The sequence below is a fragment of the Meleagris gallopavo genome, chromosome 1, assembly GCF_905368555.1.
Source record: "Meleagris gallopavo chromosome 1, MGAL_WU_HG_1.1, whole genome shotgun sequence".
NCBI lineage: Eukaryota > Metazoa > Chordata > Aves > Galliformes > Phasianidae > Meleagris > Meleagris gallopavo.
The window spans coordinates 108,376,669-108,398,972 of NC_139404.1; the positions used below are offsets into that span (position 1 = coordinate 108,376,669).

At 44.1% G+C, this 22,304-nt stretch overlaps 2 protein-coding genes across 3 annotated transcripts in view; one reads left to right on the forward strand and one right to left on the reverse strand.

Moving 5' to 3' along the window:
- Positions 1-227: 227 nt before the first annotated feature.
- Positions 228-3,657, reverse strand: LOC146545558 (uncharacterized). Its single transcript, XM_085222878.1, has 3 exons — positions 3,575-3,657; positions 2,407-3,252; positions 228-1,914 (listed from the first exon to the last, which is right to left on the reverse strand). Exons 1-2 carry the CDS (start codon positions 3,655-3,657, stop codon positions 2,448-2,450), a joined length of 888 nt encoding a protein of 295 aa, XP_085079004.1. The 3' UTR covers positions 228-1,914; positions 2,407-2,447.
- AGPAT3 (1-acylglycerol-3-phosphate O-acyltransferase 3) overlaps positions 2,880-22,304 on the forward strand; it is a 96,373-nt gene continuing 76,948 nt past the window's right edge. For both annotated transcript variants that reach the window (XM_085209314.1, XM_085209320.1), the window contains exon 1: positions 2,880-3,019. The gene's annotated coding sequence lies outside the window, so the exon portion shown is untranslated. The remainder of the gene's footprint in view (positions 3,020-22,304) is intronic.

A 22,304-nucleotide genomic window follows, 5' to 3' on the forward strand; every position in this document is an offset into this window, starting at 1 on the left:
AAATGTCCACTAGTCATTTCTAAATGTCTCAGAAACCAGAATGAGGTGTCTGGGGTGCGATGAGTACAAAAAAAGATACATTTCAAAGGCAAAGAGAACTGAACATTGAAGAGAATCAGAGTCATTAAGATGTGAAAAGACTACTAAGATCATCTAGTACACAGGCGTCCAAACTTTTTGGCTTGCCTGGTCTGCACTGAGTGAACAGGGATTGTCTAGGGCATGTATATGTAGAAAGTAACAGCTACAATTTATTTCTGTGGAAAATACAACAGATACAATGAGCACAGTAACACAGGAGGTGGCCACATTGTGAATTGTGCTGGGCCACACGTTGGACACATCCGATCTAGTCCAAACACCAACACAACCCCACCATGCCCATTGCCCACATCCCGCAGTGCCACATCCACACGGCTCTTGAACACCTCCAGGGACAGTGACTACACCACCTCCCTGGGCAGCCTGTGCCACTGCCTCACTGCTCTTGCTGAGAACAAATTTTTCCTAATGTCCAACTTGAATTTCTCTGACACACTTAAGCCCGTTACCCCTTGAAAGTCTCTTGAAATGGAGAGAAAGTTTGTATCTCATAATTCTATCCATATTTTCAGAAAAAAAATAATAAAATAAAAAATGATAAGACAATTGAGGATTGATGTGAAAATTTTCCTTTCCAGCAGATGCTGTAGGCCAGTTGGGTGATATGGAACAGATGCCTTCCCGATACTCTTAAACGGGTTTCAACCATGTTGAAGTTTCAAGTATTTTTTCCTCAATAGAAAAGATGAATACTGCTTTATTTGCCATCTTGCTTCATGCACAGAATGAGCATTGCTTTTGTAGAACAGCTCATTTTAAGCCTGGGGATAATAATGGGTAAATAGGGTAATGGTCACTCCAGGGTAATGGTCAGCACTTTACAGAGCTGTCTTAGTAACTCAGGAAGAGAAGACACTACTTGCCAGTAAGATGTCAAAATGCAGTTGGGCAGGGAGCTGGAAATAAATTTCCTGGCATTCTTTACAGATACTACTCTTCCTTTTTCATGATATTTCTCTATTCAACATTTCTATTCCCAGACTTATTATTTTCTTTCTCCTGTTTTTCTGTATCTCTCAGGCTAATCTATCTCCTTCTTTCAGATTTCAGTTCTGATCATTTGATTATTCTATACACGATACTTAGGCAGACTTCAGCAGACATTGCATTGCATTACATTACATTACAAGCCGGTAAGCACTGCACAGAAGGACTGCTACTAGGTAACAGAAGTAGAGTATTTGCTCTATTCTGTAGTTAACATCTGAGTGGACCAGAAACTGGTTAGTCAAGCTGAATAGACTTCCTGTTAGCAATACAATCAGAAAACGATTCTGACTGGAGGAATTGTGTCCCGCTCTGTTTTTACAATAGAGTGTGGCGAGCTGCTTCTATTAGGTCATTTCCTGCAGTGATTATCTCTTGTTCAGAAACAGACTTGTTTCCCAGGTATAGTAAGTAAAAGCTTATTTAGGGAAAAATGCAAGCTGCATGATGTGCAACACTTCCATTTTCTTGTGTCAAAAGAAGAAGCACAAAAGCAAGCTATTTGCTGGTTACATGAAGGAAAATGAGGCTCAGCGCTGGGACTCTCAGAGAAATGGTACACACAGGGGTCTGAAATCACCTGTGATGTTCTTCAGGCAGCTGCCAGGGCTGCTTGAGTTTATGGCAGCCTGCTCTAAAGATACAGCAGGACAGGAGAGCAGCCAAAGGTGTTGTGATTGGACAAGCCGGCGTGGGCTGAGCAGCATTAGATAGGGTTGTCAGAGCTGGCAGAGAAATGGGAGGATGGAAAGAACCACACGCACACCTGACCTCGAGCAGAGCCTCTGTCTCGCACTGGAATTCGCACATGCCTGGCGGAGAATCCTGCAACAGTAAAACAGCCAATAAAGGATTTAATAGCACCTTAAGCAAACACAGAACATAAGTATTTGGAAAAGCTCAGCGAGCGGTCTAAAGTAGGTCGAGTTAGCGTGGTCTGAATGCCACGGACCGCAAGGGAAAGAGAGAAGCATTCAGAGCCCATAAAAACGCTGTTTCCCCCCCGAGGTCTCTCCATAACCGCTGAGGGGAGCGGCTGCTTTATTCCCATGACCCCAAGCGCACTCTGACTGCTGCTCTCCAGCATCGCTGCCTAACGTAAAACCTGCATTGTGGATCCACGTAGGGTGATCGGATTTTCGGAGGCGATTTCACACGCAATTTCAATGACAAGGCTTTGGGAGCCGCGAGCTCTCCTCATCTTCAGAAATAAAAACATACGTCGGCACAAAGAAGGGTAACTTCAGATCCTGGTGTTTTAGCCCGGAAGGCTTCATAGGCTCGTTCCCTTACACGGCACACAAGAGGGGTGCATACTTCAGTGCTTCTTCTCGCTCCAGCCCCGTCCTCTCACTTCTTCACGGCATTACGCAGCGGTTTCCTGCGCTGAGGAGAATCTCCTTTATCGATCCCTCGCGCTGCCGCCTTCGCGCTCCCATCAACTCGGCGGCCATCGGCCTCCGCGGGGCGGGAGCAGCGGCGCCCCCTCGCGGCCGCGTCCGGGGGGGGAGGGACTCGGGCGGCGGGCTGTGCTGGGGAGCCGGCTCCAGTGCGTAGCGGGGGGAGCTGCCGTACCGCAGCCCCGCGCTCTGCTCCGACCTTCCTCCTCCGCTCCCCGCCGCCCGGTTCTCCTGCCCCCAGCGGCCCGAGAGGAACTGAACCATCGCCGCACAGGAAGTAGCGGCTGCGGGGAGCAGCGGCGGCGACAGCTGGGGCTGCCGCACTCCATGAGAGAAGCTGCCGGAGCCGCCGCCGCCGCCCGCCCCGCTCGCCCCTTCCCCGCCTCCCGAGGGTCCCGGCGTGCACAGGCAGCCCGCCGCCGCCGCCGTGGGGGCCGCGCGGACAGCAGCAGGCGGAGGCGGGCGAGGCCGGGGCTGGAGGCTGAGACGGGCGCGGGCGGCTCTTCCCGAGGAGGCGGCGGGGACCGCAGGTTGGTGCCGCTCCGCTCGGCGAGGAGGGAGGGAGGGAGGAAGCAGAGGGGGAATGGCCGTGCCCGCTCCGCCGGACGCCCCTCTCGCCAGGCCCCGGCTCTGCGGCAGCGCTTTGTGCGGCGGGGCCGGGGGGGCCGCGCGGGGCCCGGGGAGGTTCGCGGTGCCCCGGCGCTGGGGGGGTGGGAGGGAAGGGTGGTGGAAAACGAGAGGGCAGTTGTAAGGAATAATAAGGCTGACAATCGGAGAGAAGCGTGCTGCCGGCGAGCCGGGCTGCACCTGGGTGCACCGCTCGGCGAGTGGAAAATGGAGAAGAGCTAAAGCCTATCGATCTGGGAGCGTATGGGGTGTTGTTGTGCCTGGATGATGCTGATGGGTCTGACGAGCTGCGAGCCTAACGTGCAGGCATCTAAACCAAGGCGTGCATTGATTATCTATCGCTTGATAGCTTTTATTACGCTGTGTTCTGAGGCAACTTTAGCACTACCACTACCTGCTCTGTGCCTCACCTGTGTGTTTTCTACTGCTCCATCCTCTTGGCACCTTCCTCTCCTCACTGAGGCAGAGTCAAGAGGCAGAGTTTGCATTTGTCTTGCTGCTCCTTCTTCAAAGCAGCAATCATCTCCGCTGCCCACGCCATTCGTCGTGTTATCGAACTCATTAATTTCAAGCCCGATATAAACTTGATGGCCTTTGCCCACTCTGAGGGAAGTAGGCAAGGGTCCAAGATCATGAGCTGGCTGTGGCTGGGTTGCTGATAGGTTCAAGCCTGTTTGGGAGTGAAGTGGTGGTTCTGGCAGCATTCCTTGTGTTGTGGCACTCTTGACTTGAGGTCTTTGTTTAAACTGTGGGTCGCTGGGAGAAGTTCAGCAGAATCATATGGAGCCATCGATGTGTATTTGTAAAGTTTGTTTCCATCAGCGGTAAAAGCCGCGCAGTCTTTGTTGATTTTCTTTTGGGGCTGCAGCTGTATTCCAGGTGATGGAGCATAATGGAGATGTAGCCTGCCCTGAACTTGCTTTGCTGCTATTCACAAATCTCCTTGCAGTGTGAGCAGTTTGATGCCCCTTTCTCTGAAACATCAATGTTTTGGTCTTTCCTTCCCATAAGAACCTTGACTTTTGGTTGACTTCTTTGTGCTCTGGTCCTCTTCCCCTTTGTTTCTGTTATTACTGAACTTTCAGTTTAAAAATTACACACATTAAATTCAATACCTTTATTCAGCCTTTTTGTGAAGACAATCTTGAGGACTCTAAGAAAGTTTTATTATCTCCATTTGTCTTTATTTCCCATCTCCACCTCTTCACCCTTTACCCACTTAACCTGCTTAAACAGTGCATAGAGCAGTGGGTTTCCCAAGCGTAGCTTGGGTTCAGCCAGCAATGGGAGCACACTTTGAATAGCAGAATATCCTGAGCTGGAGCAGCCCCACAAGAATCATTAAGTCAGACTCCGAGCTCCGCATAGGACCACCTAAAACCAAACTCAACGTCTGAGAGCCGTGTCCAAACATGCCCTGAACTCCGGCACTCAGGGCCGTGCCCACAGCCCTGGGCAGCCCGTTCCATGCCCACCGCCCTGTGGTGCAGCCCCTTTCCCTGACCCCCAGCTGCCCCTCCCCTGACACAGCTCCATGCCGTTCCCTCGGGCCCTGTCGCTGTCACACAGAGCAGAGCTCAGCGCTGCCCCTCCGCTCCCTGTGAGGAGCTGCAGCCGCCATCAGGCTTCCCCTCAGATCCTCTGCTCTGGGCTGAGCACAGCGATGGGGCCTCAGCCGCCCCTCACACACCTTGCCCTCAGAGCCTTCACATCTATGTAACACTAACAGTTTTCTTCTTTCTCTCTATCTCTGTTTGCAGAAAGATGCACTGTTTTCAAATCCTAAGTGATGTTTTGCGTACTTACAAAATTCTTATTGAATAATTGGATGTGAAGCTTACTTTTTTATGGGGAATTGGTATGAATAAAGCATTGCTGTAAATGAAAATGAGTTCACCTAGATTAAATCTGTGATAACTATAAATTACCGTGGGCTGCTTCCATGCCTTCCAGAAAGGCAAAAACCCCAACAAAGGTTGTGTTCTTGCTCCTCTGGCTTAGAAGAACATAATTCTTGTTAGGAATGGCCAAGATACTGACAAACATAATTGGCATTCATAATGGCGAGAAATATCTTGTTCTTTCAGTGCTCTTAAGTGGTAATACTGATTATTGGTGGGCATATGTTAGTCCATTTATAGTCAGTGCTTGAACAAAGAGCAGGTAATTGGTACAAGAGATGACAAAAAGCAAAGGGAAGCGGATATATCATTGCATCTCAGGCTGTTCTACTGCCTTCAGATGCCAAGCCCCTAGTAAGGCTCTTCTGTGTACACTTGCATTTCAGGCTAATATCAGGAAACTTGCTTGTGGTTAGTTTTTGATAAGTAATCAATACCATCTTCTTGAAGTAAGACTAAAAGGGAGGGAAAGTGGAGGCATTAGAATGTGTTATCTACATTTCTTGTTTAACTGTGAACAAAAGAAACATGTTCCAAGGCCTCTGCAGTGTATTCAGTGAAGATATCCTTAAGAGTGTTAGGTTAAAATCAGTTTGCCATCTAATACATGATCATATCAGGATTCTAGAAGTGAGTCAGCACCCAAGCTAGGGACTGCAAGGATGCAGGCAGCAATGGATAAAATCTGGATGAGCTAAGAGGGGAGTTGATGCACCAGCACAGTAATTTCTGCTTCCTGTTCTGATGTATTAATTGCAAAAGTTGAAATTAGAAATGGTTAAAAAGGTAACAAACTCTTGCTTATGTATTTTTCTCCTGCAATGAGAACATACCTACAATTTACCTGTAAAATTTTCTTGTTCCTCTCAGTCTAGATATGCTGAAGAGTTTCTAAGACATGACAGAGATGCAATGCTGGGCGTTGCAGCTGCTGCACTGAAGTCATAGCAAAAGTGAAAGAAATAGTTGTCTTGTTTGTGAACATCAATCTATGAGCACTACTTTTTGATCCAGTCATTTACAACAGCACCTTCTGCTTCTGTATCTTTATTCATAGCTGTCCAACCTTGTCTAGGGCAGACAGCGTGACTGTGTGGTTCAGTAGATGGGACAGGAAGCAGGAGGTTTGGGTTCTTGTCCATGTGCTAGTGAGTATTCAGTATGGTAAGAAGGAACTGAAAGCCACAGTGACTCCTTTTGTATTCCAGGCCTGTAAAGCCATGTGAAAACAACTGTTTCAGTAGGAGAGAGCAGTGACCAGCAGTGCTGGGATACCTTGGTAAGCAAGCAGGGAAGTGCTGGGTGACACTTATGATGCAGTTTTCCTTCCTTTTTCTCCAGAAGGTAGCAAAACTATGTACAGCTCAAACCACATAAGCCCCACTGGTCTGTTGGGTAAAAGAGAGTACTGTTCTCACTCTTCTGTTTCATACCTGTGTTTTATGAGGAAGTTGGTATAATCCCAGCAACCTGAGCTTTCCATAAAGACGTTGGTCTTTACCTGAAATAAACCTGGGGGAAGATGGGATTGATGTTGTGTCTTGTTGTGTTGCTCTGGGTAGATCAGCCCAGCTGCTCGTGGTTGTTTTTTTGTTTTGTTTTGTTTTGTTGTCTTTTGTTTCATCTCTTTGCTGTTCTCAGACATGCAAATTCTTCAAATTCTTCCATGCATTTTGTAGGGAGAACACACAGTTTTGGGTTGCTGATTCCCCCGAGAGTCAGGAAACTGGAGATGTGGGCTTTGTGAGGCTTACCAAGACAGAAAGAAATGCTGCGATATTATCATTCTCCTTTTTGTGCGTGCATGCAGGTGCTGGTTCCTGAGTGGAGAGCTGGGATGACATAGTTACTGAAGAGAAAAAACATTGTTGCATCCCGGATGGAGAATGGAAGCTAGGGTAGTGGCAGGCCCCAGCAGCGTTATTTGTCTTGCAGTAGTATCAATAACTTGTTGTTTGCTTTCCAAACAAAAGATGCGGTCTGCGTCCCAAAGAGCTTAAAGATCCTTTGAAACTTCTTTTTCTAGTGGAAAAGTTAGTTCTCTTGGCCAGCTCCACCTGCCTCTGTCTCAGTACAGCCTTGTTGTCTGGTTGTGGCCATCGCTTTAGTTTGAGTCTGCCTGGAAAAGTGCTTGTCCTTCAAGTAGGCATTGAGCTCTCTATGTTTTACGAGAATGAAGGGACAGACGGTTTTCCTGTATGTTTGGAATGAAATAGTAAATGTTTTACACAGGGAAGAGGTGAATCAGAATGTATGTTAGAACACTGTGAATCCAACACCTCCTATGTATTTGGGCATCTGTGGAAGAAGTGTTTAAAACCTTCAAGATGTTTCTGCATCAGTGTTCAGAGCTTTTTGTGGTTGGGTTTGAGTACGTACCATAGGCCCCTCTCTGTGTGTAGCACTTCTGTGCTGACAGACTTCCTCATCTGCTCTAAAGAAAATGGAATGTCTGCACAATTTTTAGTTGTTTTTTTTTTTTTCTTTGTTGTTGTTCCCATGCATTAGCATCACTTAGGTAATTATAGTGTGTTTGTTAGGAGCCCTGACAGTCTAAACTGAATTCTTTATCAAAAATGTAATGTCTCCCTTTTAATTAAGATAGACTAGAACCAGCACCTGAATCCATCAATTAAATAGTCAAATTGATGTCTACTTAGAATATATTAATGAGCAAAACAAAATGTATTTCCAACTAAAACATTAGCCCATAGAACGAGCTTCTGTGAGGCTTGTTTTTTTTTGGTGTTGTTTGTTTTGTGGAGAAAATAATCTATTGGTGCAGCATCTGTCACAGATGGACACTTGTGTAAAATTCATGTGCAACCTTTCCAAATTCTGTGCGACGCAAAACAATAGCCACTATTTCTTCTTCAAAGCTCTTCAGAACTGTTAAGTAATCCTTGTGACAACCCTAAGAAGTGGGTATTGTAGTAATTTTTTTATGGATGGCGGAACAATTAACCGGCATTGTCTCCATCTGTACTGCAACAGTGGGATATTCAAAGGGCCCAGAGCTTGGCCTGCCACTGAATCTTGCCATTGTGCTAGCTCTTCCCACTGTAGTGCTGCTGATGAAAGCTTTGTTACAGGTGCAGAAGCTGTCAATATGCAGGATCAGCTGGAGCATAACTTCCCATTTGGGATGTGGCCATGTCAGGTCAGACCGGTGCCTTGGGTGTTCTTTGCTGCCTGACTTTGGTTGCTGAGATCTCTCTTCTCCTCCACCATCACCGCCTGTTGCCCTTCCAGGAGTTATAAATGCCACAGCAGATGGTTTGGGGGGAGGCACTCACTGTAATTACTGCTGCAAGATTTGCCTAAGCTTGACTCTGCACAAAAAAATTTTTTTTTTTTCCCTAGAAATTCCAAGTTGTTGGTACTTGAAATGCAGATTTGGTCTTTTCAGTGGAGCACGATGAAATATGTGCATTATCTGCTGATTCAAAAATGTTCTGTCTTTCCTTTTGTAGGACTTTTAACATAATTCATACAGTGGTTTAGTGTCATCAATTTTCAGCCTTGGAAAATTCAACAGTCTTGGATCAGGTTTCAAATTCCTGGTAGTGTTGTAAGCTAGACCACTTATGGACCCAAATGTTGATCATGGTTGTGACATGCCATTAGATAATGCAGCTATAATCAGTTTATTTTATAAAGATAAATTTTAAAACCCACTAGCTCGACTGGTAGCATTCCACCAGATTGCGGTGATAGCATCCTTCCTTCTCCCTGCTGACCAGAGGTCATAGAATCATTAAGGTTGGAAAAGACCACTAAGATCACCTATTCCAACTGTTGACACATCACCACCATGCCCACTGACCATGGCCCTCAGTGCCACATCTTTGCATGGCTATACAGTTGAGCCATTTATCTTTAATGCTTGATGCAAGCCTTTTTGGCTCTCAGTCACAGCTGTGATGGATCCAATGCCATGCTGTGTGGTGTACTTTTCTAAGGGCTCCCTTGCTCCAAATGCCTTCCTGCACTCTTGTTCTCATTACCATTGTGTCTGAGCAGAGCTACTCTCATCAATCTGGTGCCTACGGCCCTTGGTTATTAATGACATGGCCAACTTCCACTGTAAATTTGAATGGAGGGATGGAACCAAAGGAAAAGAAAGCAACTTGACTGAGCTTAAGGAATGAAAATCTAAGGCAAAGCACACAGGCTAACTAAACAGAGTTGTGTTTCCTTCTGGTTGTAACAGCAGTTTCCTTATCACTGGGATCAATGAATCAAGGTGGTCTTTGATATTGTTTTTTTTCAGGTCTTTTTTTATCTTGTCTTTAGCTTTTCTGGTTAAGTCTTGCCCTCCTGGCCTCCCCCAAGTCTGCTCTCCTTGATAAGACCGAGTGCCATTGTCTTTTAGTCATCTGTTTGCTAACTAACCCTTCTGAAATTTGCAAACGTTTTTCTTGTAGAGCTTCTGTGCAGCATCCCTCCATAGGAAGGACAACTATTTGAAAATAAATGTCTCATATACAGCTAGTACAGTGGCAAGAATGCTTACGTGATCTCTCTTAAGAACTGAGATTGCTTAAGCTGAAATGTAATATACCTTGACTAATTCGCTTTGCTTTTTGCTTTCTCGAGTTCAATTGTCGTTGATGGTGGAAGCTAACCAGGCTAGCTTGGCTCTCCAGTTGCATTTTCCCCAGTCTCTATCTGCGATGGTTCAAGATTTATTACTCCCAAATGCTGCTGGATTCCTTCCAAGCTTTCCTATCTGAATACTCACCAAAAGCCAGGCAATGAGCTCCCCCTCTGTGCACACCCAGAGTGTGCTGAGCTCATATTTGTTTTTTAAAAACCATGCAGCAGTGTATCTTAAAGCATTTCTCCAACTTCTCACAGCTGTAGCAGTGAGCTGAGGACCATAACTTTATTCGTGTGAAAAGTTTTGGAGTGCTGTCTTAGAATGAAGATGTCAGCTAACCATGTATGTTTGCATATTAACTATATATCTGATAGCATAAGCAAGCTGCCCTGGATGAAGCTGTGCCTATGCAATAGCCCTCTTGACAATACTTTTCTGTTTTTAATCTATAAACCTGTGATGGTAGCTGATCAATAAGGAAGTAAGCTTTACTGGTTGAAGAGTTTCAGTTAGTCCAACTGTGTATTACAGGGTTTTTACAGCGTACTCCAGTGTACTGCTGGAGTGATATGTTGGTTTCTTAGTAGCAATGTCATGCTGGCCAAGGAGAACTGACCTTGGTGGTACTGATAAAGCAGTTTTTTTTTTACCAAATTGGACAGTGGGCTTTGTAGCTTTCCAGGATTCAGAGTTATTAGTAGCATTACTAGAAAAAAACAAGTTTCCTTGTTTTTCCGTGTACTTCATTAACTGACATTTACAGCATCATTGCTGTATCTCACTGTGAAAGCTAAATAAGCAGTGCTCAATATCATAGAAATAACAGGACCTGCTGTATGCAACCTGTTACGAGCCTTACCTCTTTCAATTAGTGTGTAGAGAAAAATACTTTTCTCTACAGCAAAAGAAAGTAATATAATCCTTTGCGTTCTTTTTCTCTTAAAATACCCTTTTCTTTCTTTCTTCCTTTTTTATTTATTTTTATTTTTATTTTTTAAATATAAATCCTAAACCTTAGCATTTTCTGCAGATGCTGGGATTTTGGTTTCTTCGAGCTCCTGTGTTCTCAGTTAGCACTCATATGGTAGGTTGATGTTTGAAGGCTGAACCTTTGCTTTTCTTCAGAGGCATAATGGGTGGGAAGGCAGTGCTTTATGATCATCTGCACTGGTCCTCCAGATGCCAATTTAAAGGCTGACTTGATAAGTCCCAAAGGATGCCTGCCATGAACCACCTGGAAGGGTTAACTATGGATAACTTGCCTTGCTACGGCAAGCAATGGATGATGTGTTTTTGCTCAAATGAAGTTGTCAACAGCTTTACAGCTCCTGGTGTTGCATTTGGAATTAGCACTGGATGCTCTATACACCCACAGCTGCTGCAAACAAAGGAGCATCCATTGAGATATGATTAGGTTTATAGCGTCAGTGTGAAGACATCTTTTTTCAGTGAAGAAACCTCCAAAGAGAATGTGAGCTTAGGGTTACTTTAATACTCATTTCCTGGATTGATTTATTTTGATTAGTAACTTTGCCTAGGTGAATTTTTTGATCAAATACTTAAGCAAGCTGAAAGCAAGCTTAAATATTACTGTCTGCCTTAAAATTGTGCTGATACTTCTGTTATCATCGTTACTTTTTACATGCCTTTATTGAAATTATGGTGCCCTCGTCCTCCTGACCCTTATCCTTTGAGAAAAAGAGGATCCAATTTTTTTGGTGAGAAGCATCTCCTACATGGTTACTCTGGTACAAGGAGGTACGTGGGGCAGGTAGGTTAGGTGAAGAAATGGCTGTATTTAAAGGGCTGAGTACAGGCCAAAAAGCTCTAAGAGTGATCTAAAGCATATTGTGCAGTTTGTAAGCTCCACTTACAACCTTACAAATTCAATAGTAAATGTGAACCTAGCAGTGTTATGTAGATGCTTTGGTTTCACTGGGTGACCTAAAATAACTGAATTAAGCTTTACTTCACCCCTCCCCACCCCCCTTCCTCCAGCAGCATGTTCCTTTTCTTGTTGGTTGGTATTACCTTTCCCAAGACCTGGCTACAGAGCCATATGCTTGTGCATTCACGTTTCTACCTGATCTGGCTTGTGGAGCAGTGGAATAATGGAGCACTCCTGGGAGCTTTTTGTCACTGAGCAGATAGAGCTGGCTGCTCTACTCCTGTGTGGTTGGCTCCTCCCCAGTGCTCTGGGAATATGAGCACTGAAAAGCTGCTGGCAGCATCTTTTTCAGTGAGATTGCAATTTAGTTGGTCAGGGGAGGAGCCCATTTGCTGGTGCTCTTAATCCTGAGTAAGAACAACTGCAACAGTTTCATTTTTTGGTGATATCACTGCCTGCCTTAATTTGTGCCTTTGTGCCTGTACTGGAGTCTCTTTATTGCTGTTCATTAACTCTGCTAGACTAGCACAATATCTAAGAGAAAATAGAGCCCCAAGCTTGCCTGTATTCATACCAGTACTTGGCTTGATAATAACCAAAACTGTAGTGCTTCCACTTAGCAGTTCACCAACTTGAAGATGAGTCAGTCTTGCATGGTTGCAAAACATCCCACAAAGCCTCCTACCACAAAAGAAAGAAACCAGACATACTGGGTTGCATGCACACTGCTGTGCTGTGATTCTGCATGGCATAGGCAATAGCATGGGTGCAGCTGTAGGCATTACCTCTAAAGAAACCCTTTTTCCCAACGGCAAAGCTTTGAGAGAAATGAAAGAAGTCACAGGCAAGTCTAGAAAACATCACCGAAGGGATGGTTTGCAGAATAATGGGCTTCCTATGTAGATAGCACTTGAAAGTCTACTGTAGAGGAGGAGGGAGTAGTTTGCTCTCCTTGCCCATTGTAGAGAGGACAAGAAGTTATAGGTTTAAGACGCAGAAGGGAGAGCAGGAAAGCTTTGGAAAAAGCTTTCTATTGCCAAATGGGAGTTATGAAATCTCTGATGCTGGAGAGAACTCAAAAAGAGCGGATCTTGGCAGATGCCTCTGGAAAGGGTTGGGGCTTGGGGCTCTTGCTCTGGGGTCTAGAGCACTGTGTCCTTGGTAGGAAGGGCCCCGGTTTTAGATATAGACAAGGAGAAGCCAAAGAACATAAGTTCTGGCAGCCTCTCCGTTTCCCTAGCATTGCTGTGCAAAAATGGGTTGGAGGAGGTTGAGAACAAGAAATTGGTGTTCTTAGTGAAGTGAAAGGTGATGGCAAAGCTTAGCTATGAAAGACTGGGGACAGCTGGATGAGGTGACCTCTTGAAATCCCCTTCAGCATTGCACACTGCCCTTTAATTTTGATCGAGACTCGTGCTCCAAGCCAGCTCTGCTCTAGGATCCTCACATGCTGTAAATTCCAGCACAGGGGCAGCAATCTGTGCATCAGACTGAATGACTCTGGGAAGGGTATCGGTGTTTTCACTCTTCTGGCAAGGGATCCTTTCACATAGCAGCCGTTTCATGCCTTCTTTTGTAAGTGTATGGAAACAATTTGCTTGTGGTCTGTGTGTTCTGTGCAGAAGGCAAAGCAGAGGAGGACGTGTTGACCTCGTGGATCAGCCTCAAGACTGGAGCCCGAATCCAGTTACTGCAAGGACCTTTGTGTCCATTTCCTTTGTTTTGCCATTTTTCATCTGTTCAGCTCTCAGTAAATTTCTGTGGCACCAAATTAATTCCCAACAACCAGTCAGAGTAACTTAGAGTTGCTCAGGCCAGAAGCTGTAACTACCAGCAATGTGTGGAGAGCACTAAACAGAAGCTGAAAGGCTGGGTAATCCTCATTCAGAAGCTAGGCAGCTTGTGCCCTTGGAATTTCAATGCAAGCGCTGATTCTTGTTCTGCTCGCCTTTTTGGCATTACAGCCACTGCACAAAGCTGGTGGGTGCTGGAGTAGTTTTGCAAAATGATAAGTGATGAATTAAAATCTGAGTCAAGTTTCTGGCTCCCTGTGTTGACGAATGAGCGTTAAAGATGATGTAACAGAAAATTATGGGCTGTGATGGTCTGTCGCTCTGTGTGAACAGACAAGAAACATTAACCAGCTTCCTGAAATGCTTTCTTTTATGTATGGTGTGCCCAAATTGCTTGGCAGGATATATGGTTTTTGTTGTTTGTAAAACACAAGTGATCTAGGATGCTCCATGCAAGGAACTTCTTGTTCTTTGTGTTCTTTCTGCAGCAATGGCCAATGCCTAACCTTGGCATCACCGAACTGTCGTCAGCTGCATCTGAGGAACTCGTTGAAAGCGTGGATATCTCTAATGTAAATGAGAGACAGCTTGCTTCCTTAGGACTGTGAGGAATTTCAGTCTTCCTGTCGCTGACTGTAGTGCAAATGCCTAGGTAGGAGAGAGAGAGAAGAGATAAATTAAGCCTCTGTTGAGTGACTCAATAGCTTTTATGTGAGTTTGTAACACGCTGCTTTTTAAAATGCCATATGTTCTTATGAGAGGGGAGCCCCGCTGGGTTCTTGCCTTAATTCCAGAGTGCCCTTAAAATGTGATTCTGGATGCGTTGTGGGTAGTACATAATGTCTGGTATGTGGAACCCGTGCCTTGGAAAACCATGTTTGGTTTTTTTTTTCAACAAATAACATATTAATTGGAATTCACAAATACAATGTAACCCAGTGAAATTACTCTTGAGAGAGAAGATGTAAATAACAGAAAGCTGGTGCTTGCTCTGACGGAGCAGTGAGTCCTCCTGAGCTTTGTGCTTCTGTACCTAGCAGTAATTGTTGAACAAATTAAAAGCCTGCTGCATTGATACGGATCCTGTCTGCAGCTGTGTCTGTCCTAGGGCAGCTATGTTTAACAGGTTCTAACAGTGTCAGACACACACCATTGGATGTATTCCTCCCCTGCGGCTGAATTCTTGCAAGAAATCCTGATCTCTTGGTGTAGTTTTCTCTTGCTCACCTCTTCCTCCTCTTCCTTGTTTCATTCCACTTACCGTGGGTTTCGTCAGAGCTCTTTCTTAAGCGTTTAATTCAGTTGCCAAATTACAGTAATGAGCAGGTAAGTTTAATGCTGTGCTGCATGACAGATGAAGTCATTGTGCTAGCAGTACTTAATCTCGGTCTGCGTATTTGATTTTTGTACTTGTGGTGTAATTGGATCAGATTTTCTTAATTCTCCCTGTAACTGGTTTGTACTGACAATAGGAGAGGATGGAGGAGCATGGAGGGAATGAACAAGACTGAACTACTCCCGTGTTTTCTTGGATTTGTGTCTGTGTGTGTGTTGGCTGATGATGAGCAATGCTGCCAGGAGGCTCATCGCCCAGCAGTCTGCTCTGTCAGGGTTTCCATGGCTGACAGGACCTGAGCTTCATGGCTGAAGAGTAAATGAAGGCCCTCTCTGCTCCACGTGGCACTGGTAATCTTCGGGGCTTCTCTAGGCCTAACGGTACCCTGTGTTGGTTCTGCTGGTATTTCTTAGCTGCAAACTAAGCCAGCAGGACTTGGGAAAGGGTCTTGCTAAAGAACAGGAGGTTATGGAGGAGATGCTGAGAGGGGAGGCTATATAGAATCATTTGCTTTGCCTGTTTCTTTCTTGGACTGCTTCACTCTGGATTCCTGAAGCAGATCTCTTCTGGCCTCTCTTTACAGCTTCTCTCATCTCCTTGGTGGAAGTGAGTTTAGATCTTGAATCTATTTGTCACATATCCATCCACATCCCTGGAGATGCTCAGTGCTAGGTTGGATCAGGTCCTGAGCAGCCTGAGCTGATGGGGGGCAGTCCTGCCCACAGCAAGGAGTTGGAACTAGCTGAGCTTCAAAGTCCCTTCCAAACCCAAACCATTCTGTGATTCTGTGAAATTCCTCTTTTCTCCACCATATGCTCATTGCATTGTCTCTGCTTCTTCCTTCCTTCTACACCCAGCTGAGAAGCTTCCCAGCTCCCAGAGGACAGGAAGAAGCCTCCCAGAGGATGAGAGGGCAGAGCTCTTCTTTAGCAGGTTCTACAAGTGCCTGAGTGCCACTTCCCTTTTTTGGGGGGTGGCAGAATCTCTGCTTTTTTCTAGGGAGTTCTAGTTTGCTGCTTCAGATCTGGATGCAGTTCTAAATTATGGAGAGATCCTATCTTAAGACTTGTTCAGATGTTAACTGTTCTCACAGTTCCTGTGATGGAAGTGATAGCTTCTGCAGACACTGAGGGAGTTGTGTAAGCTTGCTAAAGACCCTGGTTACGTTGGCCAGTTCTCCGCTGCAGCTTTTTTGGTTATATGATGTGAGGTTATTTCAGGAACAAGAGTGTAATCAGGTCAAAAATCAAACTTCAGCAGAAGCTGATTTGTTATGCATAGGTATGTTTTGGTTGCTGGGCATTGCTCACGATAGAAGCTGGAAAAATCATTCAATTTCATTTCTCCTAGTGGTCTTTCTTGTCTGCAAATAGTGGCTTTCCTGGTATGATTTCGTTTTAGACTGCTGAATGCTGGTTTCTGTTCAGTACTAAATGTACATTTGTCTGTCTATCGCAAATGTTTTGGTGACAATAATAAAACCCAAAGAGGAACAAAAATATTTCCTTTTGCCTTTGTGTTTTTTTTCCTCTTATAGATTAGCTGTGGCTATGTTTTGTCATGACCTCTTTCTTTCCTAATATGAGTTTGAAATTCACACTTCTGCTAGTGAGCAGAGCAAATTTAATAAAACATTCAGGTAAGATGAGGTGAAGATGTTGGAGTCTTAAGCCATGCTTCTGTCATGTTTGTGGTGTCATGGTGCTTCCCATCTGTAATCACAATGGCCTTGGAATGTCTGGGTAGAAAATGCCTTCAGAAAGAGTGCATATCAGGTAGTTAATGCTTTTGATACCTAGAAAACATGCTTTTGAGTTTGTGATGTATATTCTTACATATTGGAGCCTTATCTTGTTCTAAATTAAAAAAAAATCTGCTCTGATATCTCACAAAGTGATAATGGGAAATAGTGTACATGAACGAGTGGACTATGTAGGAGTAGAGTTACAGCACATATCTTTACACGCTGTAAAACAAAGTCCTTCCGTGCTGCCATCCTCTGTTTGCCTTCTGCACAGCTCAGTTTTTAGTATATCTCCTGTGATCGCTATTCTCAAAGTTGCAGACCTATACCATGCAAAGCGTTCCAAATATTTGCTTTGAGGAAGCGACTCTTTTTTTGCTCACTGAAATCATGTGGCCTTGCATTAAAGGCACGTGCTGAAAGGAGGTAGGAAAGTGGACTGGGATGGGACTAATCACAAAATCATAGGATGGGTTGGATGAGACCTCAAAGATCATCTGGTTCCTCTGGATTGCCACCCACCAGCTCAGGCTGCCCAGGGCCCCATCCAACTTGGTTTGTAATACCTTCAGGGGATGAGGTATCCACAGCTTTCCTGGTCAGTCCAGTTCTCACTTGTCCTGGTGGGGCGACTCAGATGTCTGAGCGTCTGATGACTTTTTAGGCACTTGATATTTCTGGAAGGAGGTTGTGGTAAGGTGGGTATCTGCCTCTTTTTCTGTGTAAATCACGATAGGACTAAAGGGAACGGCCTCAGGTTGCACTAGAGGAGGTTCAGGTTGGATATTAGGAAAAAGTCTGTCTTAGAAACTGTGGTCAGGCACTGGAATAGGCTGCCCAGATAAATGTTTGAGTTAGCATCCCTGCGTGAACACCTGGCAGTGTTCAGGAAGTGTTTAAGTGTTGCACTAAGGGACATGATTTAGTGGAGAAATGATGGTGGTAGGTGGATGGTTGGACTGGATGATCTTGGAGGTCTTTTCCAGCCTTGGTGATTCTGTGATTCTTTTGGCATGGAACCACCACTCTCCAAGAATATAGGTTTTCCAGTGGCCTGGTGTCACATTAGCTCGTCCCTCAAAGATGTCATGGGTATACCTTGGAAACATTTAAAAATGGCATTTGTATGGGGCTGCTGAATCACAGCCTGAACCTCTGATTGATCACCTGAGGTGAGCAATGAGTCAGCCACGGGAGCACAGGTGAAGGCAATTCACCTGTGCTGCAGGAAGGGGTGGAGCCTGGCTGCACCTCTCCTAGACCCATTTAAGAGCTGACTGCCAGTGGGGGAGGATTCCTCTGGAGATCCGCTCCGCTGGAGTCCATCTTGCGAGCCCAGGATAGGGTGAGTGACTTTCTTTCCTTACTCCAATGTAACATTTACATCAGCCAAGCTCCTGGATATACAATACCATCTGTATATCCATTGATTATACAGCAATGTTGCCTATGTTTAAAAACAGACAACTCTCCTGTAAGTGTTGGTAAAAATCTCAAAGCTGCAGCTTTTTATCTGCTTGGTAACCTGGAAGAGTTCATCATCAACAGACCTTTCCTCAGACCTCAGTTTTGTTCATCTCCCTGCCTCAGCATTTGTGTTTAAAGCCCAAACTGGAAGAGCCAATAAACAAATCTGATCATGGGGCAGTGTGTGGATTCTGTTTAAGTTATTTGACTCTCACACAGATGTAACTTAATTGCTGTAAGATTACTTATTGAATGTTGAATGGATGGATTGAATCCACGGACTCAACGCTGCAAAAATCCAGATTTCTGAGCACTTAAACAGTGTGGCTTCAAAGATGTATGGGTTTATGGGACTATGAATGCTGCAAACTTCAATATTTTCATTGTTGACAGGATCAAGATTTTTACTATATATTAAATAGTTTCCAGGCAGCTGAGCGAAGTAGAGTCTGATTGTTTGCTTTCTTCCCTGTTCCTGGCTGGCAGTATCATAGCTGTTTTAATGAAAAGGTCTTTATCCTAACAGAGGCATGCTGTTTGACAAATTGAGCAAGGTAGGGAATGGGTTATGGCGGTGGGCTTTGTTCATTGTTTCCCTCAGCACTGTCCTTTTAAACAAATAAATAACATCACTGTGTGATAGCTTTGTGATAAATCTGGTGTTTTAAAGAACCAAAAGAAAATATGATCTATGGTTTCTACCTTTGGAAAAATAATTGTCACTTGAAGAGCAAAGTAATTCCCTAGTAAAAATTATTAGCGTCTCTATGCTTTCCAGTCCTTCCTGATTCACCTAAGCACTTAAATTCATTTATGTTTAAGTCCTCTTGATTTCAATGTTTGTGTCCTAAATGCAGCTACTTTTTATTGCAATTGTCACGATCATTATCCGAGTCTGAAATACCATTTGTGAATGAAGGAGCCATAATTACCAAAACACCTTGTAATAGGAAGTGCAACTCCTGTCTTGAGCTGTGGAAGGATCAGTGTTGGTGTTAAGAGAAAGCACAGCCTCTGAACAGTGGTTTCATCAATGATGCAAAGTCAGGGTAAGACTTGTGGAGTTACTGAATGTCTGAAAGTCTATCAGAAACTTAGGTGATGCAAGCTTTTTGGTTACTAAGCTTTCAGTTCTAATGAAGAAAAAACAAGCAAACAACCTCCCCCTATCCTAAACCCACAACCAATAACAAAACTAAACAACATGAGTGTATGCAGGTGCCTGTAAAGTGACTACACAGATTTAGTTGTTCAGTATTTTGAGTAAGCATTTCATGTTTTAAATACATTCCCAGGAAGAAAGAATGCATGGAAGGAAGGAGAAAAGGCATGTATTTGTGTGTGATTTTTTTTTTTAAAGTAAGCATATATTTCCTTTTTTTTTTTTCTCTCTCTCTCTCTCTTTCTTTTTAAATGACATTTAATCCAGATTACTGTACAGCTGAGAAGCAAGCATTCTTTTCTTTGGAGGTGCATGAAATGCTGCTTATAGTTGTAGTTGATATGTCTGACTTCAGAATCAGATGCTAACAGTGTGCTTGTTTTTACTGTTCCTTTATCTAAAAATCAGCTGGCACTCTTGTATGGCTCAAAATGTATTCTATTCACTGGTATATACAAGAGCTGCTCCAAAAGTAATGCCTCCTATTTTATTATATTGGCCAGTGATGCCAGAGGTGGTGGTTGGTGGTATGGCAGTAGAGGTTGAACCTACCCACCAGTATTCTGCATGAAGGCTCTTGTTCATTGCTGGCAAGAATGAATAGCTAATAGTGTTAACTATATTGAAAAACAGTGTTTTGCAGCTGAGAATTTGCTCTATCCAACGGTGTTATCATGCATTTTGTATCTGTTGTAGTTTCCATGGAAATAAGTAGGAGGCATTACTTTTGGAGCGACCTACGTACATTGTAAAGCAAACAGTCTTTCATACAACAGCATATTACGTTATAATGAAATGGATAAAGACTGTAATTTTGTGCTCTGTAAATAGTTCAGCACGCATCTGAGAGCTGTAATCAAATGCTGTTTTGTGGTATAACAAATTGCTGGCCGTGGCTGAGCACGTTTGCACAGGGTGAGCAGAGCTTGGGCGGGAGGCAGCAGGGGAGCCTGGGGCACTTCGGTAGAGTCTGAATGGATGGGCATTAAAAGCCAAGCGTGGCAGTTGGAGAAACGTGCTGCTAAGAACTCTGGTATTCCTTGCGTCTGCACTGCCAGATGAAATGAGCTCAGAGAGAAATCTGCTCAGGTTGACTTTAGCCCATCAGGAAAACCTGTTGAAGGTTATGACAGTATTTCTCAAATTCATCTGTCACTCTGTATGTGGAGCACTGGTGATGACCTAGGAGATGCAGAGGGCGTTCTGTGTTTGCTTTGCCTGTGAACTTTTCCCTAGTTATGTAACTTCTCCAAAAGGTATTTAGATTTCAAGCAAGGTGAGACTGTGGCCGGATCTTTGAAGGATGTTGTGTGTTGAATACTGATTTGAGTGGTTTTATGTAAATAAGCATTGGTAAATAATTGCTGTTTTGCTCTGGACATGATTAGAACCAATGCAGGCTGGTCCAGCTGTTTTAGCTATGTCTTTCTAATCGCTTGGCTTAACAGCTGTGCGTGCAGTTGAACACATCTGGCAGTAACAAGCATGCAAGCATCTCACCAGCTGCCTCTTGCAGTGACAAGGAGCATAGCTTCACCTGGGATGTCTCCTGCCGATTCATAGAACCATTTGAGTTGGAAGTTGAGCCTTCAAGACCACCTATCCAACTTCCCTGCAGTGAACAAGGATGCCTACAGTTACATCAGGTTGCTCAGTGCCCCATCCAGCCTGACCTTGAGTGTCTCCACGGACAGAGCATCCACCTCCTCTCTGGGCAACCTGTGCCAGTGCCCCACATCCCTTATTGTAACAAACTTCTTCCCTCTGTCCAATCTAAATCTCCCCTGTTTTGGTTTGAAACAGTTTTCCCTTGTCCTATCATAATAGACCCTGCTAAAGAGTCTGTCCCTTTCATTCTCGTAGCCTTCCTTTAGATATTGAAAGCCAAACTTGGAGTCAGCAGTCCATTTGGGCCAGGGTAAGTTGGAGCCACGAGTTCAAGCATAAATAAGACCCTGAGGCTGCTCCTGGGGGATATTGTGACCACATCACCTGGTGACTGTGACCCTGTCTTTAAGGTAACCTTCAGGTCATTGGTGTCTTAGAGGAGTAATCTTCAGTGTCTGCAGCTTATTGGGCAGTATGCAGTGCTTCACAGGGACGTCACTGAAGGTCTACTTCTGCCTGCTTAGCAGGTCTTCAGTTATGCATGGTAAAAAAAAAAACAAAAAAACAAAAACAAAAACAAAAAAAAAAACAACTCAGTTTGTTAAAAGGGGATTATGACTTGTTATTTTTAAAGCAATGTTTCAGCTTGGGGGCAAGGAGAAAATGGAAACTCACGCAGGGAAAGCAGCAGCCAAATAGCTTAATGCCTCTATCTTCTGCGAGTCCACTCGTACATCTGTCTGGGAGCTTAATCCATTTACTGCTGAATGCACTGTACTTATGATGCTTTATCAATGTGAAATTTTATTTTTCATGTGCCAGTAAATATTTTAATCTTTAATTATTTATATTGGCTCATCTCTTTATGGGTCTTGCACTTCTGAAACAATGATCTTTTAATCTCTCAAAGATGTAGGAAATGTCTTCATCTCTGGATTTTTGTTTCCTGCAAGGATAATAGGGAAACATTTCTACATCTCATGGGAGGTGAAAACTAAGTGAGTGCTGTGGATGTAGAGATGTGTGAAGCATCTTGCCTGGAGAAGCTGTGGTGCCCCATCCCTGGAGGCGCTCAAGGCCAGGTTGGATGGGGCCCTGGGCAGCCTGAGCTGGTGGGGGGCAGCCCTGTCCACGGCAGGGGTTGAGGTGGGTGGGCTGTGATGTCCCTTCCAACCTAAGTTATTCTGTGATCTTCACTCCTCTTTTTCTCTCTCTTTTTTTTTTTTTTTTAAATTAAATTAGCTTCTTAGTAGAATATGTAGTGACTCTACTCTTCCATTTTAGCTGCTTGTGGCATTGGTGATTTGAGAATGGGAGAAAACTTCACCCTGTACTTTGACTGACAACACTGGCAATTAGTTGTAAAAACAGTCTGCTGACATGTAGATGCCAGGACTGCTTTTTAGTGGGCACGAGATGGCCTCCAAATCTGTCAAGTCTTATGAAAAATAAAACATTAAAAAAAAAAAAGCTTTATTCCTCAAGATTCCTCTCTTCACTTCCCTTATTTTACTTTTTCTGTTTAAAGATTTCATACGGTGAAAGATTTTACAAATGATTTGGGCAGTTAGATCCTTCAGAGTCAAACGTTGTCTTTTTTTCTTTGATTTTATTTATTTATTTTGTTAATAAAAGCATGTTGTGAAATTAATCTGAAAAGCAACAGGTAGATACAAAAGGACTATT